The sequence below is a fragment of the Mastomys coucha genome, unplaced genomic scaffold (genome assembly GCF_008632895.1).
Source record: "Mastomys coucha isolate ucsf_1 unplaced genomic scaffold, UCSF_Mcou_1 pScaffold11, whole genome shotgun sequence".
Classification (NCBI taxonomy): Eukaryota; Metazoa; Chordata; class Mammalia; order Rodentia; family Muridae; genus Mastomys; species Mastomys coucha.
Genome location: NW_022196893.1, coordinates 33,156,065 through 33,180,836, shown reverse-complemented (window position 1 = coordinate 33,180,836; position 24,772 = coordinate 33,156,065). Strand labels below are relative to the sequence as shown.

The window sequence follows — 24,772 nt, the reverse complement described above, 5'->3', positions numbered from 1 at the left end:
GGATAACTCTGCAGGTCCCTAATTAGGAGCCAGATAAACTCCAAATTAGACTACTGCAGTGTGCAAGGGCAGCATATTCCACTTTTTATCAAAAGGGCTCTGTTGCTCAAAGGCTTGGAGATCTATGCTCTGCAAATTGCCTCAGCCTTGCGAAGGGGAAGGAGATAGTGGAGAGACGCCCTTTTCCGGTGCCCTGGGCTCGGTGGGGATAAAAGGAAGCAGACCTCCTGTGCCCCAGTATTGCCCTTCTCTAGCTCCAGCATGCTATCTGCTCTACCATGAGTCAGCAAGTGAATTTCAGGTCCCGCAGCGACAAGGGCAACTTCAGTGTGCTTTCTGCAGTGGTGCCAAGGAAATCCGTGGGCAGCATGGCTTCTTGCCATGCAGCTGGCCACAGGACTGAGGCTGGCCTCAGCAGCAGGAGCCTCTACAGTCTTGGAGGAAATCGGCATATTTCCTTCAGTGTGGCAGGTGGCAGTGCCCGGACTACAGGGCACAGCTTTGGGCATGGGTATGGAGGGGGTCGAGCCAGTGGCTTTGCCAACACAGCATGTTTGGCAGTGTGGCCCTGGGGCCCACTTGTCCATCTGTCTGTCTGCCTGGGGGCATCCACCAGGTCACAGTCAACAAGAGCCTCCTGGCTCCCCTGAATGTGGAGCTGGACCCTGAGATCCAGAAGGTGTGCGCACAGGAGTGGGAACAGATCAAGGCTCTGAATGACAAGTTCGCCTCCTTCATCAACAAGGTGAGTCTTACTGAAAGACACGATGTCATAGCAGGAGCAGTCCTGTTTCCTGTGCAATATGGATGGATGGATGGATGGATGGACGATGCATTGATGGATAAATGGATGCACTGATGGATGAATGAATGCATTGATGGATGAATGGATGGATGGAAGGAAGGGTGGATGGATGGATAATAGGGATGGATGGAAGGAAGGATGGATGGATGGATAGATGCATTGATGGATGAATGGATGGATGGAAGGAAGGATGGATGGATAATAGGGATGGATGGAAGGAAGGATGGATGGATGGATGCATTGATGGATGGAAGGAAGGATGGATGGATGGATGCATTGATGGATGGAAGGATGGATGGATAATAGAGATGGATGGATGGATGCATTGATGGGTGAATGGATGAATGGATGGATGGATGGAAGGATGGATAAGTGCATTGATGGATGAATGAATGGATGGAAGGATGGATAGATGGATTGATGGATGATAGATGGATGGGTGGAAGGATGGAACAGGGCCTGAGTAGGGTCCCTCTTCTTAAGGGGAAGAGAATAGATTTACAAGCTGCCTAGAATGGGGTGAAGGGGAGGAACAAATGAAGGTTGTCTCCTTGGGGAATCTTAGAAAGAAGGCAGGAAACTGGATAGAGGTAGCTTTTTTATTTGGAGGGGAGTGTTGAGTTCCTGAAAGTCCAATAGTGGAGAGTGTCTTCAGGTTTTTTTAAAGAACATGAACAGCTGAGAGAACCGAGCACAATTCAGAGGTCAGGGTTCACAGTACAGAAGGCACAGTTAGATGAAAAGGAGAATGTCTCCTGGGTCCAGGGTCAGGCCACAGAAGAAATTAGGATACTGCTTCCTGTGTAAGTAAGTGCACAGTGACTGGGAATTCCGAAGACCAGGAAAAGAGCAGTTGTTAATGATCCCTGGGGAAGATCACTTGTCCATCTGAGGGTGGACAGTCAGGGCTCAACCCGTAGGATTTTATAAAACTCCCCTCCTCTTGGGAAGTCAGTGGTGTTCATCTATGGGGCATAATATCTGTGTGGTTCCAGGTGGCCATGGGTTTGGGTTCCAGGTGTGCTTCCTGGAGCAGCGGAACCAGGTGCTGCAGACCAAGTGGGAGCTGCTGCAGCAGCTGGATCTAAGCAACTGCAGGAGGAGCCTGGAGCCTCTTTACGAGGCCCACATCAGCAATCTTCGCAAACAGCTAGAGGCACTGTCTGGGGAAAGGGTACAGCTAAACTCAGACCTGAGGAACATGAGGGATGTGGTGGAGGACTACAAGAAAAGGTTAGTAGGCCACCAAAGGTTTCTGGGTCATGGACCAAAGCTCCAGGGTCGGGAGGTCAGCTCATGTGGTCTCTGGCTATGGGGGAGGGACCTACCATGTGATAGGTAGGAGTTCCAGGGCTTACTAGCCCTCTGGATGCTTAGTTGCTGGTTAAGGATTCTATGTAGGCATTGGGTGTTTTCCTGGGATATAATGAGGGAATCCAAGGACTTCTTACTTACACCACGAGCTTCTCAGCACTTGCTTTTGACATATCAGTTACTTTTCTGGTTGCTGTTACCAATGCCAGACAGGAAACAATGTAAGGAAGGAGATGTTTCCCTTGGCTCATGGTTTGAGGGGATACAGTTCTTCTTGTCAGGGAAGACACAGCAGCTGGTAGCTCCATGGTGATGGGAACCTTGTGACAGTGGCTTGTTTCATGCTCTCAACCAAAGGGCAGAGAGCTGAGGCTAGAAATAGGGTCAAGCTTTAACTCCACAGCCATACCCCTCCAGCTATATGGCGGACAGGCATATATCAGCCATGATTAGAAGCTTCCACAACCTTCAAAACAGTACCACATGCTGGGGACCAAGTGCTCAAACACGTGAGTCTGTGGGGTCAGATAACACTCAAGTCATGGTACCCAGAGACCCCAGCAGCCACAGGGCTTACCCCATTAGTAGGAAAAGGAGGTTACCTAACAGACAGAATCTCTACCACCTCTCTCTTCTCCCACAGATATGAGGTTGAGATTACCCAACGTACAGCAGCAGAGAATGAGTTTGTACTGCTTAAGAAGGTAAGACCAGAAGCACCTAGGGGCTCTGGCCTCTCCTGCATCTGTATCCTAAACAGCTCTGTAACTCTCTTCAGGACTTCATCCAGGACACCTGGAGAGAGTCTAGGGGCTGAATTCGGTTGGGACCAGAGTTATAGCTTCCAGTAAGTTAGAGAAGAAGGGCACATATCCAGAAACTAGATGGGGAGGGACAGGAGAGAACCCTAGTGGGGGCATTGGAAAGCATGTGGCTTAGCTTAATCTTCCTGTGAGGCATGGTGAAAGATAAGTACCTGTGCAGGTGAAACAAAGGAAGACTGGTCCCTGTTCCCTTCCTCTGTTCCCAAAGGTTCAGTCAGAGAAAAACTGATGTTGAGTGACCAGAGAGCCACAAGTCAGATCTCTTTAGGACAGGGCAGCGGCAGAGGCAGGATGAGTGGTGGGATGAGGGATGAATGTATTGATGATGTCATGGGGCCTTTTGGCAGGATGCAGATGCAGCCTACACGGTCAAGGTGGAAATTCAAGCCAAAGTGGACTCTCTGGACAAAGACATCAAATTTCTCAAGTGTCTGTACGATGGGGTGAGGACACACCTCTTCCCCACTGTTCTGCCTCTCTCCAGCTGATAGCTTCCCAGAGGGTGGGACTTAAGGCCACATCAGATAAAGGTGCTTGCGCAGACAAGGGTGGTCAACTCTGTCTGAGATCACAGAAGCCTAATGGAGAAGAGGAGAGGATCTGGGGGGTGCTGATCCTGTTTCCACCCATAGTCCAGGAGGTTGCCCAGCTCCGGACTCATGCCAGTGAGACCTCTGTCATCCTGTCCATGGACAACAACCGAGATCTGGACCTTGATGACATCATGGATGAGGTCTGTGCCCATTATGAGGACATCGCCCTAAAGAGCAAGGCTGAAGCTGAGGCGTTGTACCAGACCAAGGTGGGGGCTGAGCGAGTCCTTCAGGAGGCATAGACTGAAGTGCTTCCTTCTAATGCAGATGCATTTAAAGGGATGGGAGGTATGTGATACAGGGATGGAGGCCACAAGCTAGAGCCAGGTGGGGAGAGAAGGGAAAGCCCTGAGCTCTCTTCTGCTATGCATGGGGGAGTTGGAAGTCCCCCAACAGCAAGTTGGAATTCTAAGAGCATTCTGAGTGATAGGTTAGGTGGTGAGGTAAGACACTCGAGGCGCTCCTCCTTTAGCCCTCATCTTCACAGTCATGAGAGTCCAGATGTGTTAACCTTCTATTTCTGAAACAAAATGGTGAGAAGAGTCAACTGATGCACAGAGGAGGTTTAAATCAACTCATGAGCGGGGAGGTTTGTTTGATCTTTGGTTGCAGGGTTTTCCATCTATGGATTCTTGGTCTTGGAGAAGAGCAGTAGACTGTGGTGAGAGCTCATATCAGAGGAGGCAGCTCACTTTCCAGCGTTCAGGGAGCAGAGAAGAAAGGAGAGAGTGGTCTGGTGCCTCAGGTCCCGAGATCTCCTTCAAGGGATTGTCCCCAGTGACCTAAACTTTTTATTAGGACTTATCCCTCAATAGTGGTAAGCTGAAGCCTAAGCTTGTAACACATGGGCCTTTACACTATAGCACCACCAAGAAAGGATGGTAGGTGTAGATTGATGTCACTACCTCCTTTTGTCCCTTGTTCCTTGTCCACGAGCATGACATTTCCCCTGTCCTGAAGTGCATCCTGAAGTGATAGACATAGTACCCTACCCCAGTCTCACCTGTAACCTCTTCTAAAGACACACCTTTCCCCGGACTTCCTTCCCCTCTCACCTGTGCTGGAAAGCATTGAGGGAGAACATGAGCCTCAGAAGAGCTGGGCTGCCCCACTCACTGCTTCATCCAATGTCAGTGCCAGAACCAAGTGGGGCCTCTAGAAGATGCCTCTCTGAATACAGGATGATGAATAAGGAGGGGGGCAGAATTTTCACATTGGGGAGTGCTTATGAATAGGAATTACATCCTGTCTTCCCTGGGAAAGACTCAGGACAAGAAACAAGCCAGGAGGGAGGGCCACACGCAGGTCCTGCCTATGATGGGGCCAGAGGGTTTTCTTGGTCAGAGCTGGAAGAGCACATGGGTTTCGGCTTCACCACCTCCATCTGAGGTTCACCTCAAGCTCCCTGGGATAGGTGTGGTCCTCCTGAGTCACTCTGTGCCTTGTCTCATCACCATCTTCCTGCCTGTGGGACACTAGATCCAGGAGCTGCAGCTGGAGGCTGGCTGCCATGGGGGTAGCCTGCAACACACCAGGAATGAGATGTTGGAGCGGAACCGGCTTATCCAGATGATCCACTGTGACATCGCTAACATGAAGAAGCAGGTGGGCAGCAAATCAGAGAACAAGCAGCGAAGTTCCACATGTGTGGTGGAAACTCAAGGCTGCCCTTGAGGGAGAAGCAGGTCTCCCTCTGGGGCATGGGAGTCCCAGGAACAACCACAGGCCTCTTTCTCACCCTGTATCAGAATGGGGAAGACATAGGTAGTGGGGCAGGAAAGGAGCAGAGACTTGGCCTTCCCCTCCTTCTTCATTGTCAGAGCAGGATCAGAGTGAGTGTTCCAGGTACCCCTGTGCTCAGTTATTTCTGTGTGTCCAACACGCCTGTCCTGGGCCCTTTGTGTGTGCCCCTCTGTGACCAGGCCTTCTCCCAAGTGTCTAGGTGCATGGGACGAGACGGCCTCTGTGGCCACCCTGCATTCCTTTCCTCATGCTGGGCAGGGCCCCAGGGGAAGAGTACAGCAGAGGATGAAGTCCCTGGATTCTCCCACGTGGGCCACAGGACTCTTATTTGTACTAGTCTCACCTGAAAACAGTTCTTAAATGTTGTCAGTCGTGTATGTGTGTGTGTGTGTGTGTGTGTGTGTGTGTGTGTGTGTGTGTGTGTATGTTCGTTCCTCTCAGGGACCCTCTGACAAATCATGTCAACACAGTTAACAATTGGATTGTTATAGACACTTCTTTCTGCATCCCCAGGACCTCATGCGACCTTGAGGAGTGGGGCACAGGGACACCTATAAGACTCTATGGTTGACTGGCTTACAGAGTCCACCAGAAACAGCCTCCTGTTAGCCATTGACATGACAGCAGCCTTGGGCGCCTCCTCAGAGCTCATTGCCCAGGGCTGATGGGTCAGGCTATTTTAAGAGAGGACTGCCTTGCTTATTGAGGTCTTTCATGTGAGCAGCAGGGAGACTAGATAAAGCTCCCTGCAGAGTGCAGGAGGGCTCCAGCCACACTGGCTTTTTTTTTTTAAAGATTTATTTAAGATTATTTATTTAAGATTCATTTAATGCTTATGAGTGCATACGAGTACACTGTCCCTATCTTCGGACACACCAGAAGAGGGCATCGGATTCCATTATAGATGGTTATGAGCCACCATGTGGTGGCTGGGAATTGAACTCAGGACCTCTGGAAGAGCAGTGAAGTGTTCTTTGTTTTGTTGTTTTGTTTTGTTTTGTTTTTCCAGACAGGGTTTCTCTGTGTGGCCCTGGCTGCCCTGGAACTCACTCTGTAGACCAGGCTGGCCTTGAACTCAGAAATCCACCTGCCTCTGCCTCCCAAATGCTGGGATTAAAGGTGTGTACCACCACTGCCTGGCAAGTGTTTTTAAGTGCTGAGCCATCTCTTCAGCTACACTGTCTTGGTGCAAAAGGCACAAAGGTTTCCTGCAGCAGACACAAAGGTTTCCTGCAGCAGAAGCCTACATGTGACGGTGCCTAGACTTGCTGTCTGGTCCCTAGGGGTGGTGTGGCTGGCATCTCAGGAGTGATTCTCCTGGATCTGGTGGGTGGGATCCCGTTACCCAGAACAGCCTTGAATTTAGTTTTGGACAATGTTGATATCAGTGATGTTTCTTCTGGTCCTCCTGGCTTACAGCCACTCCCAAGGGTGCCCTGTTTTCCTTACTTTTGAAAAATATGTGTGTATGTATATGTATGAGTGTCGTGTGTGTGAGGTGTATGCACACATGTGTACAGGTGTCCACACCCGTATGTGTACAGAGGCTGGAGGAGGACACTGGGAGCCTGATCTGTCAGTCTCTGTATTATCTCACTGAACTTGGAGCTAAGCTGACTGCCAACAAGCTCCAGTGATCCTCTTTCTCCATTTCCCCACCACTGTGCTGGGGTTGCATGTGGGTACGTGGCCAAACTCAGTTTTTTATGTGTGTTCCAGGGACTTGGACGCAGGTCCTCAAGCAGCGTGGTTTTTATCTTCTCAGCTATCACCCAGCCCACAACTTTAAACATTCATTTGCAGTGGAAATGCAGACCCAGGTTCTGGTCCTGGCTCTTGAGTTCCTTCCTGGACCTTGGGTCCCATCTGTATAATGAGGCTGCTGGGTTACTCTCCCACAGTCTTAGTCAAGCACCCGACAGAAGTAACTAAAAGGAGAAAGGACTTGCTTTGACTTGCCCTGAGAGTCCATCATGGCAGACTGCCTAGTTGCATCCATAGCTAGGAAGCAGAGGATGATGGATCCTCGGTTAGCTTTCTTCTTTCAGAGGTGGTCTGGGACCTAAGCCTAGGGAATGGTACCACCTACATTTAGGATGGGTCTTCCCACTTGAACCAACCTAATCTAGATAATTCCTCATAGGCACAACCAGAGTCTTGCCTCCCAGGCGATTCTATCAAGCTAATAATATTAACAATCATGACTGGTATGATCTAGATCATATTTTATGTCTTGACAGTCTCTGTTTTTTCATTCCCCAGTGTTCCAATCTGGAGAGGGCCATTGCTGATGCTGAGCAGAGAGGGGATAGTGCCCTCAAGGATGCCAGGGTCAAGCTGGATGAGCTGGAGGGTGCCCTGCAGCAGGCCAAGGAGGAGCTGGCTCGGATGATGCGTGAGTACCAGGAGCTCATGGGCCTCACGCTATCACTGGATGTGGAGATTGCCACCTACCGCAAGCTCCTGGAGGGTGAGGAGTACAGGTGGGGCCTGGAGGGCAATGCCACGGTGCCAAGGGAGAAACAGCTATGGTTTATTAGGCGGAGGGAATATTTGAGAGCAGGAAGATGAGCACAACAGTGTGGCAATACCATGACAGAGCGAAGCTGTGGGTTGCCTGGTGATGTCAGAAGCCAGCCATATGCACAGGTGACTGTGTGGTGGTACAAATGGAGCTGCGAGGACAGACAGATTGACACATGCTATCAATATGGTCACAGTAGATCATGCCATCTATAGGATGGAGGTTTGAGTCTTCACGTGTTGGTCAAAGAAAGAAACAGGGTCTTCTATAGCCCAGCCTGGCCTCAAACTCATGGTGATCCTCCTGCCTCAGCCTCCTGAATGGTCTTATTCTTTAACTTTCTGTATTGCAGGATGTCTGGTGAGAACCCATCTTCTGTGAGTGTCTGTGAGTATCCTAGAGATGGGTTGGGCTGAGGAAGCCAGGGGCCCAGGGATACAGAGATGCTTGAGGCCAGGGGCCCAGGGATACAGAGATGCTTGAGGCCAGGGGCCCAGGGATACAGTGATAACTCAAGGCCAGGGGCCCTGGGATACAGTGATAACTCAAGGCCAGGGGCCCAGGGATACAGAGATGCAGGAAGCCTGGGGCCCTGGGATACAGAGATGCACTGGCAACTACAATTTTACTTCATTTAGAAGTTTCTGTTGTCCTGGGAAGGTTCTCTGCACCAGAGCAACACTTCCCACCTTTTGTACCTGGGAAAAAGTGATTAAAAATCACACCCATCTCTTTTTTTTGCTATCAATCCCCTGAGGTGCTGCTGTCTAGAGAGTTGCTTGGGAATGGTCACTTTCCTAGGGTACCCCAGACAGCAGGCAGCACACCTACTGTGTATGGTCCCCATACAGTTCAGCACATAACAAGGTCTCAGTCACTGCATTGGCTATGTATATTGACTTCTGAGGATGGTCACAGGGTTTGGCAGGACCTCCTCAGAGATGGTAGCTGCCATGGCTGTCACTTGCTGACAGACACCTGCTTTGTGGTCTCTTTGTCCGCAGCTGTCATCAGCAGCAGTTATGGTTCCTATAGTTATCATCCCAGCTCTATGATCGCTGACTCTGAGGCTGGCAATTCAGTTGTTGGCCCCAGCACCCCTCGAAACAGCCAGATCAAGACTAGAGAATCAAGTGTAGACCTCAAGGACGCGCAGGACAAAGAGCACTGTTGCTGCTGGTACCCTGGCCAGGAGGACCCTTCGATAAGTCCACCACTCTGCTCACCTCAGTGTCTGGAGAAGGAATGCCTTTGCTACTGCCCAGAGATGCCTGTTACACTTGAAACCTCCATCCCTGAGTTTAGGACTGCTTCTAGTACACTTGACTACCCACTCTCTACTTTAAGTTCTCACTGATATGGCCAGTCTTCCCATGTCGGTGGGTCCCATACAGGCTTCTGACTTTTCTTACCTCCAGCCAGCAGGAGGCTTTAGAAGCTCAAACCACCATTGACTTCTTGAGCTAAGGAGGCTATGATAATCCAGAGAGCAAAGAGGAGGGTAGTGGAGCGAAAAGAGGGATACTGAGGTCACGTTCTCAATTGTCTAGGTTTTTCTGGCCTTCTTAGAAGGGATGGGCTTTTTGGCAGCCTTTCTCTGTCCCATTAGTGAGGCCATTGTAGATTGTTGAGGAGAAAGCGTACGTATTTGTAGGTTCCCCAATGAGCTCCTATTCACAGAGCTGTGTGGAAAAAACAGGGCTCCTTACCACCTGTCCCTGTCCCACCACCTTTATTAGTAAGAATGGCTACTTCCACCTGCTGAGCACCTGCTACGAGGCAGGTTGTCTGGAACCCTGTATGTGTTGCCTCAGATTCTCACCTAATCCTGCAGGGAACACACAAGCCACATCTTTGGGACACACAGAGAAGATATTTCTTTGTGGGTGAACTAGCCCTTGTCACATGCCTACGAGCCAGCTCAGGCCTGGCAGACAGCAGATTTCACATTTTGCTGGTATGTGACAGTCATCTCCACAGGAAGGAATGTCAAAGTCACAGTCCTAGATGAGGCAGCAGGTGACAGTGGCCTTTGTGAGAACTGCGGCTATGCTCCATTCTTGCTCCTCTGCCTGGGGCTCTGGTCTCCAGGACCTTATGGCTCTAGTGCTACTACTGAGAGCTGAATCTGGCAGGTGCACTTGGCCTTGTCTCTGGTCCTATCCTGTAAGTTATGGCTTACTGTGGGAATATTCTTAAGAATGGCACCTTGTCCCTCCCTTGTGTGACCTAAGGAGTCTAAATTTCTGCTGTATGCACAATAAACCACCTTTGAGCAGAGTCAGAGGTGCATATCTGTCAGTCTGTCAATCTCTCTGAATGTTCCACTGAAGACAATGTGACCCATCTGCACAGCCTTCCTGGGTAGCTGGAGGCCAAGCCACGGGAAGCTCAGGAAGTCTCTTTAGGCTTCCAGGAGAGGTAGAAACGCAAAACAATGTACTTGTGTCTCTCATATCATCTACAAAAGTGAACCGAATGTGAGCAACACACAAATACAACAGCTAAAACTGTGAAGCTCCTGGAAGAAAATAAAAAGAGCAAATTTGTGTAACTCTGGGACCAGGAGCAGATGAGACAAAATAGACGTTTAAAAAGAACCACAAGAGGTTCCTTTGCTTTATTATGTTTTGTTTGAGACAAGGCCTCTGTAGCCCAGGCTGGCCTTAGCCCAAGCTGGTCTTGAACTCATCAGACTCTTCCTTCCTCAAGCCCTGAGATTACAGGTATGAATATGGCCAGAATTGTCTAAGGTTTTAAGCCATGTTAAGGGGCTTTTCCTGGGGAGACAGGAACAAACATCTCACTGCAGACGGGGCCCTAATGACAGGCCAAAGAAGCGGTTCCACTCGGGTATAATGTAGTGAACAGGAAGGGGACGTGGGAACTGCTTACAGGGGCTACAAACAGGAGAGGAGCTATACACAGGAGCATGGCTAGCTCAAAGGCAGCTACATCACCAAAAGCTCATGCCAGCACAGGTGACGAACCAGGAAAGAGGTGTTTCTGGAGCTTTTGCCTAGCTTGTAGTCAGCCTCAGAGGACAGTTACCTCTGTCATGACTGCAACTGTTATAACTCTGGGTGGCCTTGTGACTGTTGGAATTTTCTGTGCTTTCTGGGTCTGATAAATTTTAAGAGTTCTCCGAATCTTATGAGTGTCCCTCCTCCCTTCAGGAGGGAGCACAACAATGTGAGGTAAACTGCTACACAACTCATATTATCAAGAAAATGTGGAGAGCCATAAGTGGGTACTTATGCTGTACCCTCTGCATTTCAGGGAGAAATTGAGAGGATTGTGAGTTCAAGGCCACCTTGGGGTACATAGTCAGACCTTCCCTCAAGGAATAAAACTGTGAGGGGCAGGTGAGAAATTAAGGGAAAACGTAATCTGCAGAAGGAGACAAATATTTATAAAACATTTCCCTAGTAAGGGTCTGGTAGTATTCAGACTATGGAAGGAACTCCTACAACTCCACAGAACAAGAACAGCCTAGTTAAGGAAGATATAAAGGGGCCAGAGAGACGGTTCAGCAGTTAAGAGCACTGCCTGACCTTCCAGAGGATCCAAATTCAGTTTCCAGCATGCACATCAGGTGGCTCACAACCACCTGTAATTCCAGCTCCAGGGGGGACCCAACATCCCTAGCTTCTTCGTGCATCCGCATTCACATGCACAACCCTCCTCACAATTAAAAATAATATTTAAAAAAAATAGAAGTGTGCAGAGGACTTTAGTGGATTTTCGCCTTAAAGAAAGTAAACATATGGCCAATGAGCACATGAAAATATGTTCAACATAATTGGACTTTATGAAAAGGGGACCAAATCACCCATTTACATCTTATAAGGCAATTTTAATATTAAAAATATTAATATATAGGAAATAACAAATACTGGTGAGGATGAAGAGAAACTAAAACTTTTTGTGCTTTTGGTTTTGTTTTGAGATAGGGTCTTCCTGTGCAGCCCTGGCTGTCCTAGAATTCACTCTGTAGACCAGGCTGGCCTCGTGATCTTAGAGATCCACCTGGTTCTGCCTCCCAAGCACTGGGCTTAAGGGTATGTGCCACTAAGTCTGGCTCAGTGGTTAGAATCTTTGTATGGTCCTGGTGGGAATGGAGAGTTGGCTCAGTGGGTAAGAGCACTTGGGACTCTTGCAGAAGACCCATGTTTGGCTCCCAATCTCCATGTGGTGTGGTTCATAATCATCTTCCATTCTAGGGGATCCCATGCCTTCTTTTGACCTCAGTACACATACTTACACACAAATGCTCATACATACAAAGTAATATAATAAATATAAGGATTATCATGTGCCAGTTCCACTCCTAGAAATACAGGCAAAGGAACTGAAATCAGGTATTTTAACAGTACATGTAACATAGAATCTCAGAGCTGTACTATACAAAACAGCCCAAACATCTGTCAGTGAGTGAATAGAACACTGAGGTGCAGTATATCCTTACAAGGACTATATTTTTATCCAGGAAAAGAAGTGCTGTAGCACTATCTGTTACAGTGTGAGTGACTCCTGGGAAAAATCATGCTAAATAAAAGAAGGGAGAGAGAGACAGACAGACAGAAAGAGACAGAGAAACAGAGAGAGGCAGAGAAACAGAGCGACAGAGACAAACAGAGAAAGAGAGACATACACAGAGAGGCACACAGAGACACAGCGAGACATAGAGAGACATACACAAACAGAGACAGAGAGACAGAGAGGGACAGAGACAGAGACCAAGAGAGACAAACAGAGAGATAGAGAGATACACAGAAAGACACACACACACACAGAGGCAGACAGACAGAGACACAGACAGACAGAGACACACACAGACAGAGACAGAAAAACAGAGAGAGACACAGAGAGACAGAGACAGAGACACAGGAAGACACACACAGAGAGGCAGAGAGAGACAGAGAGAGGCAGAGAAACAGAGAGACAGAGACAGACAGAGGGACAGAGACAAGCAGAGAAAGAGAGAGACATACACAGAGAGACACACAGAGACACAGTGAGACATAGAGAAACATACACAGAGATAGAGAGAGAGACAGACTGACAGATAGAAACCAAAAGAGACAGAGAGACACAGACACAGAGACAGAGACACAGAAAGACACACACACAGAGGCAGACACACACACACACACACACACACACACACACACACACACACAGAGAGAGAGAGAGAGAGAGAGAGAGAGAGAGAGAGAGAGAGAGAAGAGAGAGAGAGAGAGAAATGGGTTTTCCCATTGCATGATCCACTCATAGGAAGTGCCCAGATTAGGAAATCCAAATATTCAGAAACAGGGGGAATAACAGATTGGTGGCAATGGATACAGGGCTTTCTTTGCGGTGATGAAATGTTTTGGAAATAGACAGAGCTGGTTGTCTATACCACTGGGAACATAGAAATACCATTTAACTGTTCACCAAAGTGGTTAGTTTTATGGTCTATAAATTTCATTTCAATAAAACTAAAATTGAATGTGGGAGTGTTAAACTAAAGAGGCCAGAAAAAACTGTGCTCCTAGATTTAAGTTCTGAGTCCTTCCACAATTCATCAAATGGCATTGCCAGGGAAACTGTCCAGGGCTAATAGGAAAGACACAGGGACAACATACCCTCTATTCAGCTGGCTTTGAGCAGGGCAAGCTCGTCTTTGATGGCCGAGAGAGATAAATAACTGGGACACTGGCTTCTTCTGGATGAGGCAGCTGTAGGTTCTCTTACCTGGCCACCTGATTATGTAACAGGGTACCTGTGTCTCAGGCTTGGCATAGAGGACAGCTGGTAGCCCAGTGCCTGTGTTCGCCTTGATGAATGGTGAGCTGAAGCAAAGGAAGCTGACGAACTACAAAATTTCTTTCTCAGCCAAAACTGTGGCCGCTGCCCTGGAGCTTGGATCAGAATGTGTGTGTGTGTGTGTGTGTGTGTGTGTGTGTGTGTGTGTGTGCCCATACCTGTGTACATGTTCACATGTGTGCTTGTGTATATAGGTAGGCTATAGTTCAACTTCAGATATCTTTGTCTATTGCTCTCCACTCTATCTATCTATCTATCTATCTATCTGTCATCTACCTATTTATCTATAGAGTCTCTCCTTGAACTTGGAGTTCATCAGTTGGATTTAGCCACTCTGATTGGCCAGCAAGCCCCTGGGATCCTCCTATCTCTGCCTCCCAGTGCTAGGATTGCAGGCATATCCCACCAGGCCTGGTTTCTATGCAGGTGCCCAGCATCTGAACTCAGCTGCTCACATTTTTATGGTAAGTACCTTAACCACTGAGCTACCTTCCTAGCCTTTTAGATCAGGTATTTAAGATACAACCGTGCTGAAGTTCTCAACCCCATGGCAACCAGCTAATGTAAGCACAAAATCCAACCACTGCTAGAACCTTCTCTCCATTTAGGACTCAGCAGAAGGGATCGAGATTTACTGGGCTGAGAAGTCCTCTAAGGCAGGCTATCTTCCTCTATCCCTGTATGGTAGATGCCTGGCATGGAGAAGCAGCTTGACAAATGCTGACTGAGTCACCTGGGAAGGGACATCCTCTCAGCCCTCTCCTGCTTTTGTGGTGTCAGGGTGAATAGAAGTGTGAATGATTATCTCAACCTGCCAGCACCTGGAGTCACTGCCTCCTTTTGTGAGCTATTATTGAGCAAGAATACTTTGAAAATACAAGAAATGAGACCATTGGAGTTAGAGACATGATCACTCTGGGACAGAGGAACAGGGTCCAAACAGCTTGGTATTTACCACCATGGGTCAAGAGTTAGACAAGAAGAGGCAGAAACCAGAGGCTCTGTGAGGTGAGAGCTGTGTGTGTGCACAGAAAGCCAGGCTATGAGAGGCCCAGGTCAGAGGCTGTGTCTGCTCTTCCAGCAGCCAAGCTATGGTGCAGCTCCTCACGGGCTGTGCCACCTTGAGGAAATTGCCAAACTTCCTTTGGCATTAATGTCTCCTTTAAGAAGCAGAGATAATAATAGTGCCAGCCTTCGGGGATGTTGTGAGGATTAGATGAATTAATATATGTGAGGTGCTTAGACCCATGGCTGGCACGATGAACCCTGACTAAGTGTTAGCCAGCACAGTCACAGTCATCTTATTATTATTTACAAGGTACCTTCCATCCACCTTGGGGAGTAGGTGGACCAGATGTTGGTGTCCCCTCATTAGGGGTGTAGAGAAGGTAGAAGCCCTACCCACTGTATCACAGGTCATGAGTGGCTCAGGAGAGACTATGACATGGGTCCTAAAGAGTCCCAAGTCCACACTATGTCAGAGATGTGGACTCAGCAGGTAAAGGAAGTGTTCAACCATGCTCAAAGGAAGTGTCCTGGCCAGAGGTGGCAGGAGGTGGGAGGGGTCAGGGAGTCAGTGGAGTCAGTGGAGGTGGCAGGGATCAGGGCTGGCCCAAATGGCATCTCACAACGCAAGAACACATTGTGGTTGGTTGAGAACAGAGCTGTATTCAGGACAGGTCCTTATCCTTTATACCCAGCTCTTTGGGCTGAGCTCACCTTTGGCCTTTTAAACACCAAACCTGCTGAGCACCTCTCCTCCCCTCAAGTGGTCTGATTGTGGCCAAATTTCCTAGGGACTGCAGTCAGTCCTCTGGCTCAGGCTGAGGGCACTGCCTACCTGAGGCCATGCAAGTCTACAAGGAGAGCCCTTTTGGGGATTCACAGACGGCACACTCATGACCTGCTCCATCAGCTGAGGACGCCTGCAAAGACCTGAGCTGATGTCATCCAAATAGCCCAGCTCATTTTCTCTGATTTTGGAGGTAATTACTTTGCTCAGAAGACAACCCAGCCCTCTCCTGGTGCCTCTAGCCTCTCCCACTCCCAGTTTTGCTCACACAGGAATAGATTCAGAGGTGCTTTAGGTTCCTTCGGTCTCAACAGCCTTCAGTGGCTCCCTGTCTCACACACAGCTTGGAATCTGGGGTTTCTCTACCCAAAGTCACTCTCTGCTCACAATCACATCAGCCTCACAAATGACCTGTGTCCCACCACCATCCTGGGCTGCTTCCCCGACCTCTTAGAACAGTCACATCGGCGCTTCTTCCCTTAGATGATTGGGATTAAAGCTTCTCCTGCAGGCTGCCTGCCTGTGTGCTCTTAGTTGACCAAGGTCACCTCTTGGCCCCTTTCTTCTTCAACCGTGAAGCTGCAGCCTCATGGGCTCAAGTCTCTCTTAAAAGATTTTCTCTCAAGAGGCTTTTATTGGCCCAAGGCCTCTGGAAAGGGACAACAGACATCCCAAACAAAGCCATGGGACACAAACAAATGTGCCAACCAATTGCCGCCACACACAGAAGCACAGATGCAGAGAAAACTACAATCTACTCATACAAACAAAATAAAAGAATGAAGTACACAGCCAAGAGTCACACAGAGGGTCCTTGGGACCCTCATCATGCTCAGAAAACACCATTTCTTTCATGTAGACATCATGGATAGAAGACCAGAGCGCAGAGGACACAGGCCAGGCCAGCAGCGCTTCCTCAGTACTTCAGAGAAGAGGGCTATGGGCCAAGTTGATCAGATAAGCCACCTGCCTCTCCCTTGAGAGGCCAAGCCAGATCTTCCTGGTTTTTATCTTCAGGGTTTTATTCTATATCCCCATGACCTCCCCATTTCACAGGCGAGCAATGCCGTGTCCCTAAGACATGTGCGGATAAGTAAGCACCACTAAAAGTCAGTTCTCTCATAGAGAGCCACCTGCGTGGGGACAGAGGGGTACGGTCTCCACCATCAGGCCATGGGAATCCCAAAGCATGGGGTCTGCCTTCTCCTGCCACAATTCTCTCCATATCTCAATAAGACACAGGCAAAGGCAGAACCCTTTGTGAACTGGGACTCCATTTTGGTCTTTTTTACTCCCTCCCTTTCCCCTCTAGCAAAATGTAAGTATCCCAGGGACCCGATCTGGGCCCACCCTTCCTGTGGGTGGTCCAGAACTCTGTTGCTTCCTCCTCAATTATCATCCTCATCAACACACTGGGCGTTTCATTCCTAATGGCCAGGATCTGATTAGTTTGCGCCATTGTGTAAATGACTTGGTAATAACCTAGTGAGCTGTTTCTCTCAGGGACACTGAGAATAAGCTCAGGCTGCTTTGGACTGTTTCCATCCGAAGTCGGTCATATGTTCAACAAATAGTTGATAAATGGGTCAACATCGGTAGATGTGACAGAATGTCCACAAAGTGCTCCCTACTGAGTTTTATACCTGGCAGCCACTTGGTGGACTGTGGCTATTACTACTATTATTATTCGTAATGGTCAATTTTCTGGGATTGGCAACGGTCTGGGAGAGCCTGGGGCTTATAGGGTCACCGCCCCTTCCCTGTCTTCAGCACCTCATGCCACTGTGTGGGAATGTGCTGATGAAGGTGCCATGCTGGAGAGGAAGGAGGGAAGACAGGCCAAGCCTCTGGCCCTTTAGTCACTGACACCGGTTATTGGACATTAAGAATGTGTCAGGCCTTAGGGAGTGCTTCCTGTGGAATAACATGAACAGTCCTTGCCACTCCCATGTTAATGTCTATTGTTACATTCTCCATGGGAGAAGCTGGGATTAGAAAGGCCAAACTGAGTGGCAGAGAGGAAGTTGATTTCCTGGGGTCCAGGCTGCCATCCTGTGCCACTCCAGGTGGACAAAAGTCCAGCATCCATCTCTGCTCTTTACTGTGTCTCCAGCAAGGGATTGCCTCAAGGGGCTGCTTCCTGGGAGGGGGTTGGTCCAGGGCCGTAAGGGGTCCACAGAGAGGCATCACTGCCTCCTGGACCTACATCATGCTCAGAAAACATTTCTCTCATGTAGATGTCATGAATAGAAGACCAGAGCATAGAGGAGACAGGCGAGGCCAGAGCCAGAGTTTCAGCAGAATTTCAGAGGAGAAGAAGGATGTATGCCAGAGGTGGTGACAGAAGTGGTCAGGGATAGCTTGGGTAAACATTGAGGGGTGGGCACTGAAGATGAGGCTAGAGGATGAAGTGTCTGTGGGTGGACAGGAAGCAGCAAGGGACAGAGCATGAATAGGAACAGAGGATGCAGGACATGGCTGGCTGGGCAGGGGTGCTGCCGTGTATGTCAGATGACTGTGTAGCTGACAAAGCCCTTGATGGGGACTCCTTGCCAGGGCTGTCCTCTGGGGCAGTCCGTGCTGGGTTTGTGCTCTGAGAGCACGGAAAACCACCGACAGCATTACACAGACATAAAGTGGGAACTAACGACTAGAGGCTAACATCACACAGACATACGGTGGGAACTAAAACAGAGGCTAACATCACAGACATATGGGAACTAATGAGTAGAGGCTAAGGGGGAGGGGAGGGGAGGGTGGGGCAGGGAGGCTGGGGGGGGGGACGAGGGGACGGGACTGGAGAAACTCTGCTATCCTCACAAAGGAAGTTTAAGATGTGTTGTGGACTCCGGAGGAGCAGTGAGGAAGTTGTTACCATGTATCCAAGAGCATGCCCAGGACAGAGAGAAGGAGCAGAGCTTAGACTCAGCTGTAGTGCAGTCCAGGAGGATCTGTGAGGAGGGCTGGGTAGAGTGCGAGAGAATAAGAGATAGGCGAGCTGGATGGAGGATGGATGCAGGGAGGGAGAAAAGAGGGTGGATGGAGCGAGCTATGATATTTTGATGTCAGCAATGAAGACAAGATGGCAGGAGGGAATGGAAGGGGAATGGAAAGGAGAGAGTAGGCTCCATGCCCACTGAATCCAGATAGAGCTCTAGCCCAGACTTTTATCCCCTTTAGAGTCCTACTCAGCTGAGAGCCCCACCTTACTGTAGGGCCTTGGCAGGGACCTTTATGGGAGGCCATTCTCCAGGAATGAAGCAGCCATGGACTGGACATAATGATCAATGGAGGGACTGAGACCCATCCTGGGGTCTGCAGACCTGGGATATAGGGGGCCACATACCAAACAAAGAACAGAAAACAACAAAACAACAACAACAAACTGGTGCGGTATACAGTTGTATTTCCATGGAGGGCTTCCTGACCTTAGCGTGTGAAGTCTGGGTGCTGACGAATGGCCCCAGTCAGGCTGGACTCCCCAATTCCCAGGCCTGGGCAGTTGTAGCTGGAGGGAGGGCCCATGGGTGACAAATGATCCCTGCCTTACTGTGAACATGTAGATGAACACAGTAGGAGAGAGGTTTGATGAAATGGGGCTCCTGTGGGATGCCTCTGAACTCCCCAGACCATGGCAGTCCTCTATGCTCTCTGCCCGTGGAGTCCCCACCACTCCACTCTCTTGTCTTTTCATTTCCTCCAAGGGCCAGAGGCTTGTCCCTTCCTTCAGCCCCTTACCGACTTTACTATGGAGGTTGAAAGGTGTGCTGGGGATGTCTACCTCTTTGGAAAGTGTGATAAGCACATGGCTGTCATGAACCCACAGCCATTGTGGCCTGGGCTGCTCAGGTCCCATGCTAAAAACAGGGTCCTGTCACCCTGGTACCCCAACAGAGAGACCCACTTTTCCCCATGGCTTATATCTGCAGGAGCTCTGGGAAGAAAGTCTCCTGGTTAATGGCCTCCCTCAAAGGTCCCTGCCATGGCCCCACAACAGTGAGATAGTATTCTCAGCTGAGTAGGATTCTAAAGCAAGAAAAATCTGGTCATAGGCTGGGCTAGGGCTCTATCTGGATACAGCTAGTCTCAACTGGGCTTCCTCTTTCTAGGACAGAGTATACAGCTGTGGTAGAGTCCTTGGGCATTGTACTTAGTGGCCTGCTCTGTCCAAAATGTCTACGCCATTTCTGCCTTCTGAACCCCTACAAGAAAGCCAACCACAGAGATGAATCTGAGAGATGGTGGAGTCCTGGTGACATTCCCCTGGGGAGGCTGTGGCCTGGGGCAAATTACCTTATAACAGCGGGTTAATTAGATAAGACCCAAATTACCAGAGCGAAGTTTGCAAGCACAGCAATTTAACAGTTTCATGTTGTTTCAGAGGTGGAGGGCCAATCTCTGGCTCAGCACAGAGAAAATGACTTCTTGCTCCCAGGCAAGCCAAACCCACGAATTAAGCTCTCCACTGCCCATCTGCTAGCCCAATGCCAAGCGTATATAAAGGCACCTGCTGGTCTTCACTGCAGCCAGCACAACCTTCATAGGATCTGCCTTCCTCCTGCACCTTTACTCCATCTCTACCAACAACATGAGCCGCCAGTACACCTGCAAGTCTGGAGCCGGCAACAGGGGCTTCAGTGGTTGCTCTGCAGTGCTCTCTGGGGGAAGCTCATCCTCCTACCGGGCAGGAGGCAAAGGGCTCAGCGGGGGCTTTGGCAGTCGGAGTCTCTACAGCCTGGGAGGCGCCAGGAGCATCACTCTCAACATGGCTAGTGGCAGCGGGAAGAACGGAAGTTTTGGATTTGGCCGGAACCGAGCCAGTGGCTTTGCCGGAAGTATCTTTGGCAGTGTGGCCCTGGGACCCGTGTGCCCCGCTGTGTGCCCACCCGGCGGTATCCACCAGGTCACAGTCAATGAGAGCCTTCTGGCCCCACTTAATGTGGAGCTGGACCCGGAGATCCAGAAGGTGCGCGCACAGGAGCGGGAGCAGATCAAGGCACTGAACAACAAGTTCGCCTCCTTCATCGACAAGGTGAGTCTGCTAGGACAGGCGGACTCGGGAACAGCTCTTCTCTCATCTGCTTGGAGTAGGTTATCTTCAATCCCTCAAGAGGCTTTGAAGTTGGTACAGTTACAGTACATGAGGCTGGTATATTCTGTAACCGTAATATCTTGTAAAAGATTCTTTGCTGTCCAGAGAAAGAACACTTGCAGGGGTAGTTTCTGCCCATAGAGGCTTTCAGGGATACTCACGGGGGAACCCTGGGAAAGAGATATGGGCCTTGCTATGGAGACCTGGACTGGCTGTACACAGTGAAGGCCAGGGAGAAAATCAGCCTCAGGGTCCATAGAGCCTGTCTTCCTCTCAGGCTGATCTTGTTCCCTAGTCACCTGACTGGTGGATCATGAACGGGTGTGTGGTCACCCAGGCCCTTTAGGCTAAAGGCCAACGAGGGTGTTTGTTTAGTGGTTAAGGGCTCTCCTGCAAGACAGGAGTAGAGCTATTCTGGAGTGGGACTTGGCAGGCTTTGGGGGAAAATTGCTTGTTTCATCTGGGTTCTGTGTCCTTCCCTCTAGTGTGGAAATCATGACCTTCCTCTGGTGCTTCTGTCAGTTTAGAAAAGAATCTCATGTGAAGATCTTGGGTCAGTGCCAGGCTCGGGCTAAGTGCTCTTCTGGTGGCTGTTGTTTTTCTGAAAGGGTTCTGGGAAGCAAAGGGACCTCAGATCTGTACAAGACCTCAAGGGACCCTCTATCTCAGTCAGGATATCTGCTGTGGCATATGAAAGACAGCTTCCCTCAGCTTCCGGGCCAGCAAAGCCATCATAGAGGCATACCTATAGCTGTTTGCAGGACAGGCATGGTGGAAGTTCACCCTCAGTCTCCTATCTCTAGGAGACTCCAGGTCTAGGGGCAGAGATGTGAGGGAGAGGGTGGCTCTATGACAGTCCTCAGAGTCCTGAGCCTTGAAGGCCACAAGAGCAGACCCTGCCCCAGTGCTAGTCTTCCTGTGTGGAGGCCCTGCCCCCTGTCCAGTCTCAGGAGCCAAGGTTGGAGCTGCAGCTTCTTGTCCTATGGGCTAGTCATATCTAGACAGTCAAGGTCCTCTGAGGATTTGGGTCTTGATTTGGGTGGGAGTGGCCTGCCTTTTGGGGAGGGGAAAGGGATCCAGAACTTGGTCAGGTCTTGAGGAGTTTTGGACCCAGGAACACTGTGACCTCTCAACCTCAGACAGAGAAGAGATGTCCACTCCTATTGGTGACCTACCCATGTCTAGTGGCATGCTGGGTACTGTGTTGTCCTGGGTGTGGTTAATGCTCAGCTCAGGAAGAAGTGTGGATTGGTTAAACCAAGCCAAGTGCTGGATGATCTGTTAGAGACCAGCAGTTCAGTGCAGTCTCCCCTCAGTGCAGAATTCCAGGCAGTGTTCCCAGCGCCCTGTGTGCACAGCCGTGTGTAAATGTGCCTGTGCTCACAGATGCTAAAAAAAGAAGGCAAATTTTAAAAACTGTAATCAGTATATGCTAATGATCTCTGGTAAGTTCCCTGGTCTGGTGAGGGTCAGGCCCTGTCTGTCTGTCTGTCCATCTGGTTCCATGTCTTGTACTTGCCCCAGAGAGAGTGATTCTGAGAGCTGTGGAGGAGACAGCATCCATGGGCAGAGAGGAGGGATCCAGTGTGGGCATCTGAAATTCTCAGAAGCCCTTGGCCCTAACCTCACTGTGCTCTGACATGTTGTAGGCAGGAGCTGGACCCCATCCTCAGAGCGGGAGGTCTTTCCAGAAAGACATATCCAGCCTGGCTCTATTCTGCTGTTGCCAGGGCTGCTCCTGCCTTACTCTGGCTTGGCCATGGTGGGCTCTGGTTGACTGGATGTCCTCAGTGAGGGAGTGTGTGTCTAGGATTAGTTCTGAGCTCTACCCTTGAATAAACTTCTGGACCCTGAAAAGAAGCAAAAATTCTTATGCCACTGACCATGTCTAACGATGTGCCACCTCTTACAGTTGTAGAGTGGTAAAGGAAAAGATGTGTCCAGAGTACTGAGCATAACGGCTTTGCATGTCAAGTATGATGAATTCTGTGGGACTCAACATCTGCTGGATTTGGGTTCCAGGTGCGCTTCCTGGAGCAGCAGAACCAGGTTCTGGAGACCAAGTGGGAGCTGCTGCAGCAGCTGGACCTGAACAACTGCAAGAACAACCTGGAGCCCATCCTCGAGGGCTACATCAGCAACATGCGGAAGCAGCTGGAGACGCTGTCTGGGGACAGAGTGAGGCTGGACTCTGAGTTGAGGAACGTGCGTGATGTGGTGGAGGATTACAAGAAGAAGTGAGTGAAAAGGGAACCTGACCCCAGTGTGCCCTGTCCCTTTGAAGGGCTTAAACACTTGGTTTCAAAGTTTTGGAGGTGGAGAGTTCATACGTTTGAGGCCATACCAAGTAGAGTCACCATATTAGAAACCCAGAATGTTGTCTAGGTCAGGGTTTCTATTGTTGTGGGGAAACACTGTAACCAAAAAGCAAGTCGGGGAGGAAAGGGTTTATTCGACTTATACTTTCAGGGCACTGTTCATCAATGAAGGAAGCCAGGCAGGAACTCAAGCAGGGCTGGAACCTGGAGGCAGGAGCTGATGCAGATAGAGGGGTACTGCTTACTGGCTTGCTTCTCCTGGCTTGCTCAGTCTGATTCTTATAGAACCCAGGACCAGCAGCCCAGGGATGGCACCACCCACCATGGACTGGGCCCTCCACCACTGATCAGTAATTGATGAAATGCCCTACAGCTGGATCTCATGGAGGCATTTCCTCAGCTGAGGGCCCTTCCTCTATGATGACTCAGCCAATCAGTACAAATGGGCTCCCTGATCCATAGCCTCTAGACTGACACCAGGGACAAACTTCCAACTAGCTGGGCAGTGTCAGAGCTCCGGCTTGAGGTCAAGCATGAGTAAGCCTTTCACATTCTCAGAGCCTCTCTGTCGAGAAGTGCATGGGAACACTTGGTAATGTGGGACACTGCTCACATTTGGTGTGAGGCAGCTTGCTTCCTACACCCTCCTAGGTTTCCCAAAGGCCCTTCGCTCTGCATACTCCCTCCTCATTTTCCAGGATGGATCTTCTTCCAAACTTGGCTATTATCCTCTTCTCCAGGAAGCCTTCTTTGCTTGGCTAGCCTTCTGTGTCCTGTGTCCTGGCATTTTTCTATGTATTCAGGGTCTCCCCTGGGTGAAGGATGTAAGCTATGACCCCTGTCCTTCCCACAGGTATGAGGAGGAGATCAACCGGCGGACAGCTGCAGAAAATGAGTTTGTGCTGCTGAAAAAGGTGAGTGGAAGGTATCTGGCCAGAGAGGCTACCATGTGCTTTGCCATCAGGCCCCAAGTGGGATGATGCAGAAATGACAGTGGGACCATGATGTCCAGGAGAAGGAATGACAGGCGGGGAGGATGACAGGGAAGAGACAATGCAAGAGGATCCCTGAGCCCATGGAGCTTGGCTCAGATGCTGCAGAGGTGACTTGCATGGCAACACCCTGTCTGAGAGGCAACCCCATATTCCTAACCATGGAAGAGGTTCTTATGATGGGAGGTGGGGGCTGTGCCTTACTCTTCCACCAACTGTATTCCTCATGAGCCACATAGAAGATAATGTCTCCAACCAGGGAGCTGGGCTGAGCTGGGTGTCACCTATTGAATGGCAACTAAGGTGACCGTGGATTACTGGGTCTTCTTTTAGGATGTGGATGCAGCTTATGCCAACAAGGTGGAACTGCAGGCCAAGGTGGACACCATGGACCAGGACATCAAATTCTTCAAGTGTCTGTTCGAAGCCGTAAGTCTCTTGGCACCCCATTCTTCAGAGTGGTCAGTGGCTAAATCTCTAATTTAGGGCTTGTGAGAGTCACAGAGGCTCCAGATATCAAGGATGCCTCTCAGTTGGCCAAGCACCTTGCATGTTACTCCCAAGAGTCCCCTCTCTACCTGAGGCCTCATTCCAGGGCAGCAGAATCTGCCTAGGGCTCAGCAAGGTATTTTTTTTGCACATGAAGCTCACAGTCCTGTGTTTTAGACAGTATGTGGTATCACTAGAATTTGACAGTGGTCAAGCTAATATGCTCCTTTGCTCCTGGTCCCTGTAGGAGATGGCTCAGATCCAGTCCCACATCAGCGACATGTCCGTCATCCTGTCCATGGACAACAATAGGAACCTGGACCTGGACAGCATCATCGATGAGGTTCGAGCCCAGTATGAGGAGATTGCCCTGAAGAGCAAGGCTGAAGCTGAGGCTCTCTACCAGACCAAGGTGAGAAGCTGAGACTGGGCTGGGGGTATCAGGTGGGGGGGTGTCAGGTGGGGAGTATCAGGT

General features: G+C 49.8%; 2 protein-coding genes across 2 annotated transcripts in view; both read left to right on the top strand.

The window, feature by feature from the left end:
* The first annotated feature begins 278 nt into the window (after positions 1-278).
* Positions 279-9,011, top strand: Krt74 (keratin 74). Its single transcript, XM_031357710.1, is given in 11 exon segments — positions 279-545; positions 548-745; positions 1,824-2,038; positions 2,763-2,823; positions 3,291-3,386; positions 3,581-3,745; positions 5,016-5,141; positions 7,542-7,762; positions 8,156-8,190; positions 8,808-8,962; positions 8,964-9,011. Coding segments are annotated over 11 exon segments (1,587 nt in total).
* Positions 9,012-19,935: 10,924 nt separating this feature from the next.
* The window catches only part of LOC116082175 (keratin, type II cytoskeletal 71), an 8,976-nt gene continuing 4,139 nt past the window's right edge, over positions 19,936-24,772 (top strand). The window contains exons 1-5 of the mRNA XM_031359028.1: positions 19,936-20,438; positions 22,521-22,735; positions 23,670-23,730; positions 24,142-24,237; positions 24,545-24,709. Coding sequence (XP_031214888.1) covers positions 19,995-20,438; positions 22,521-22,735; positions 23,670-23,730; positions 24,142-24,237; positions 24,545-24,709 — 981 coding nt within the window. The 5' untranslated portion in view covers positions 19,936-19,994. The remainder of the gene's footprint in view (positions 20,439-22,520; positions 22,736-23,669; positions 23,731-24,141; positions 24,238-24,544; positions 24,710-24,772) is intronic.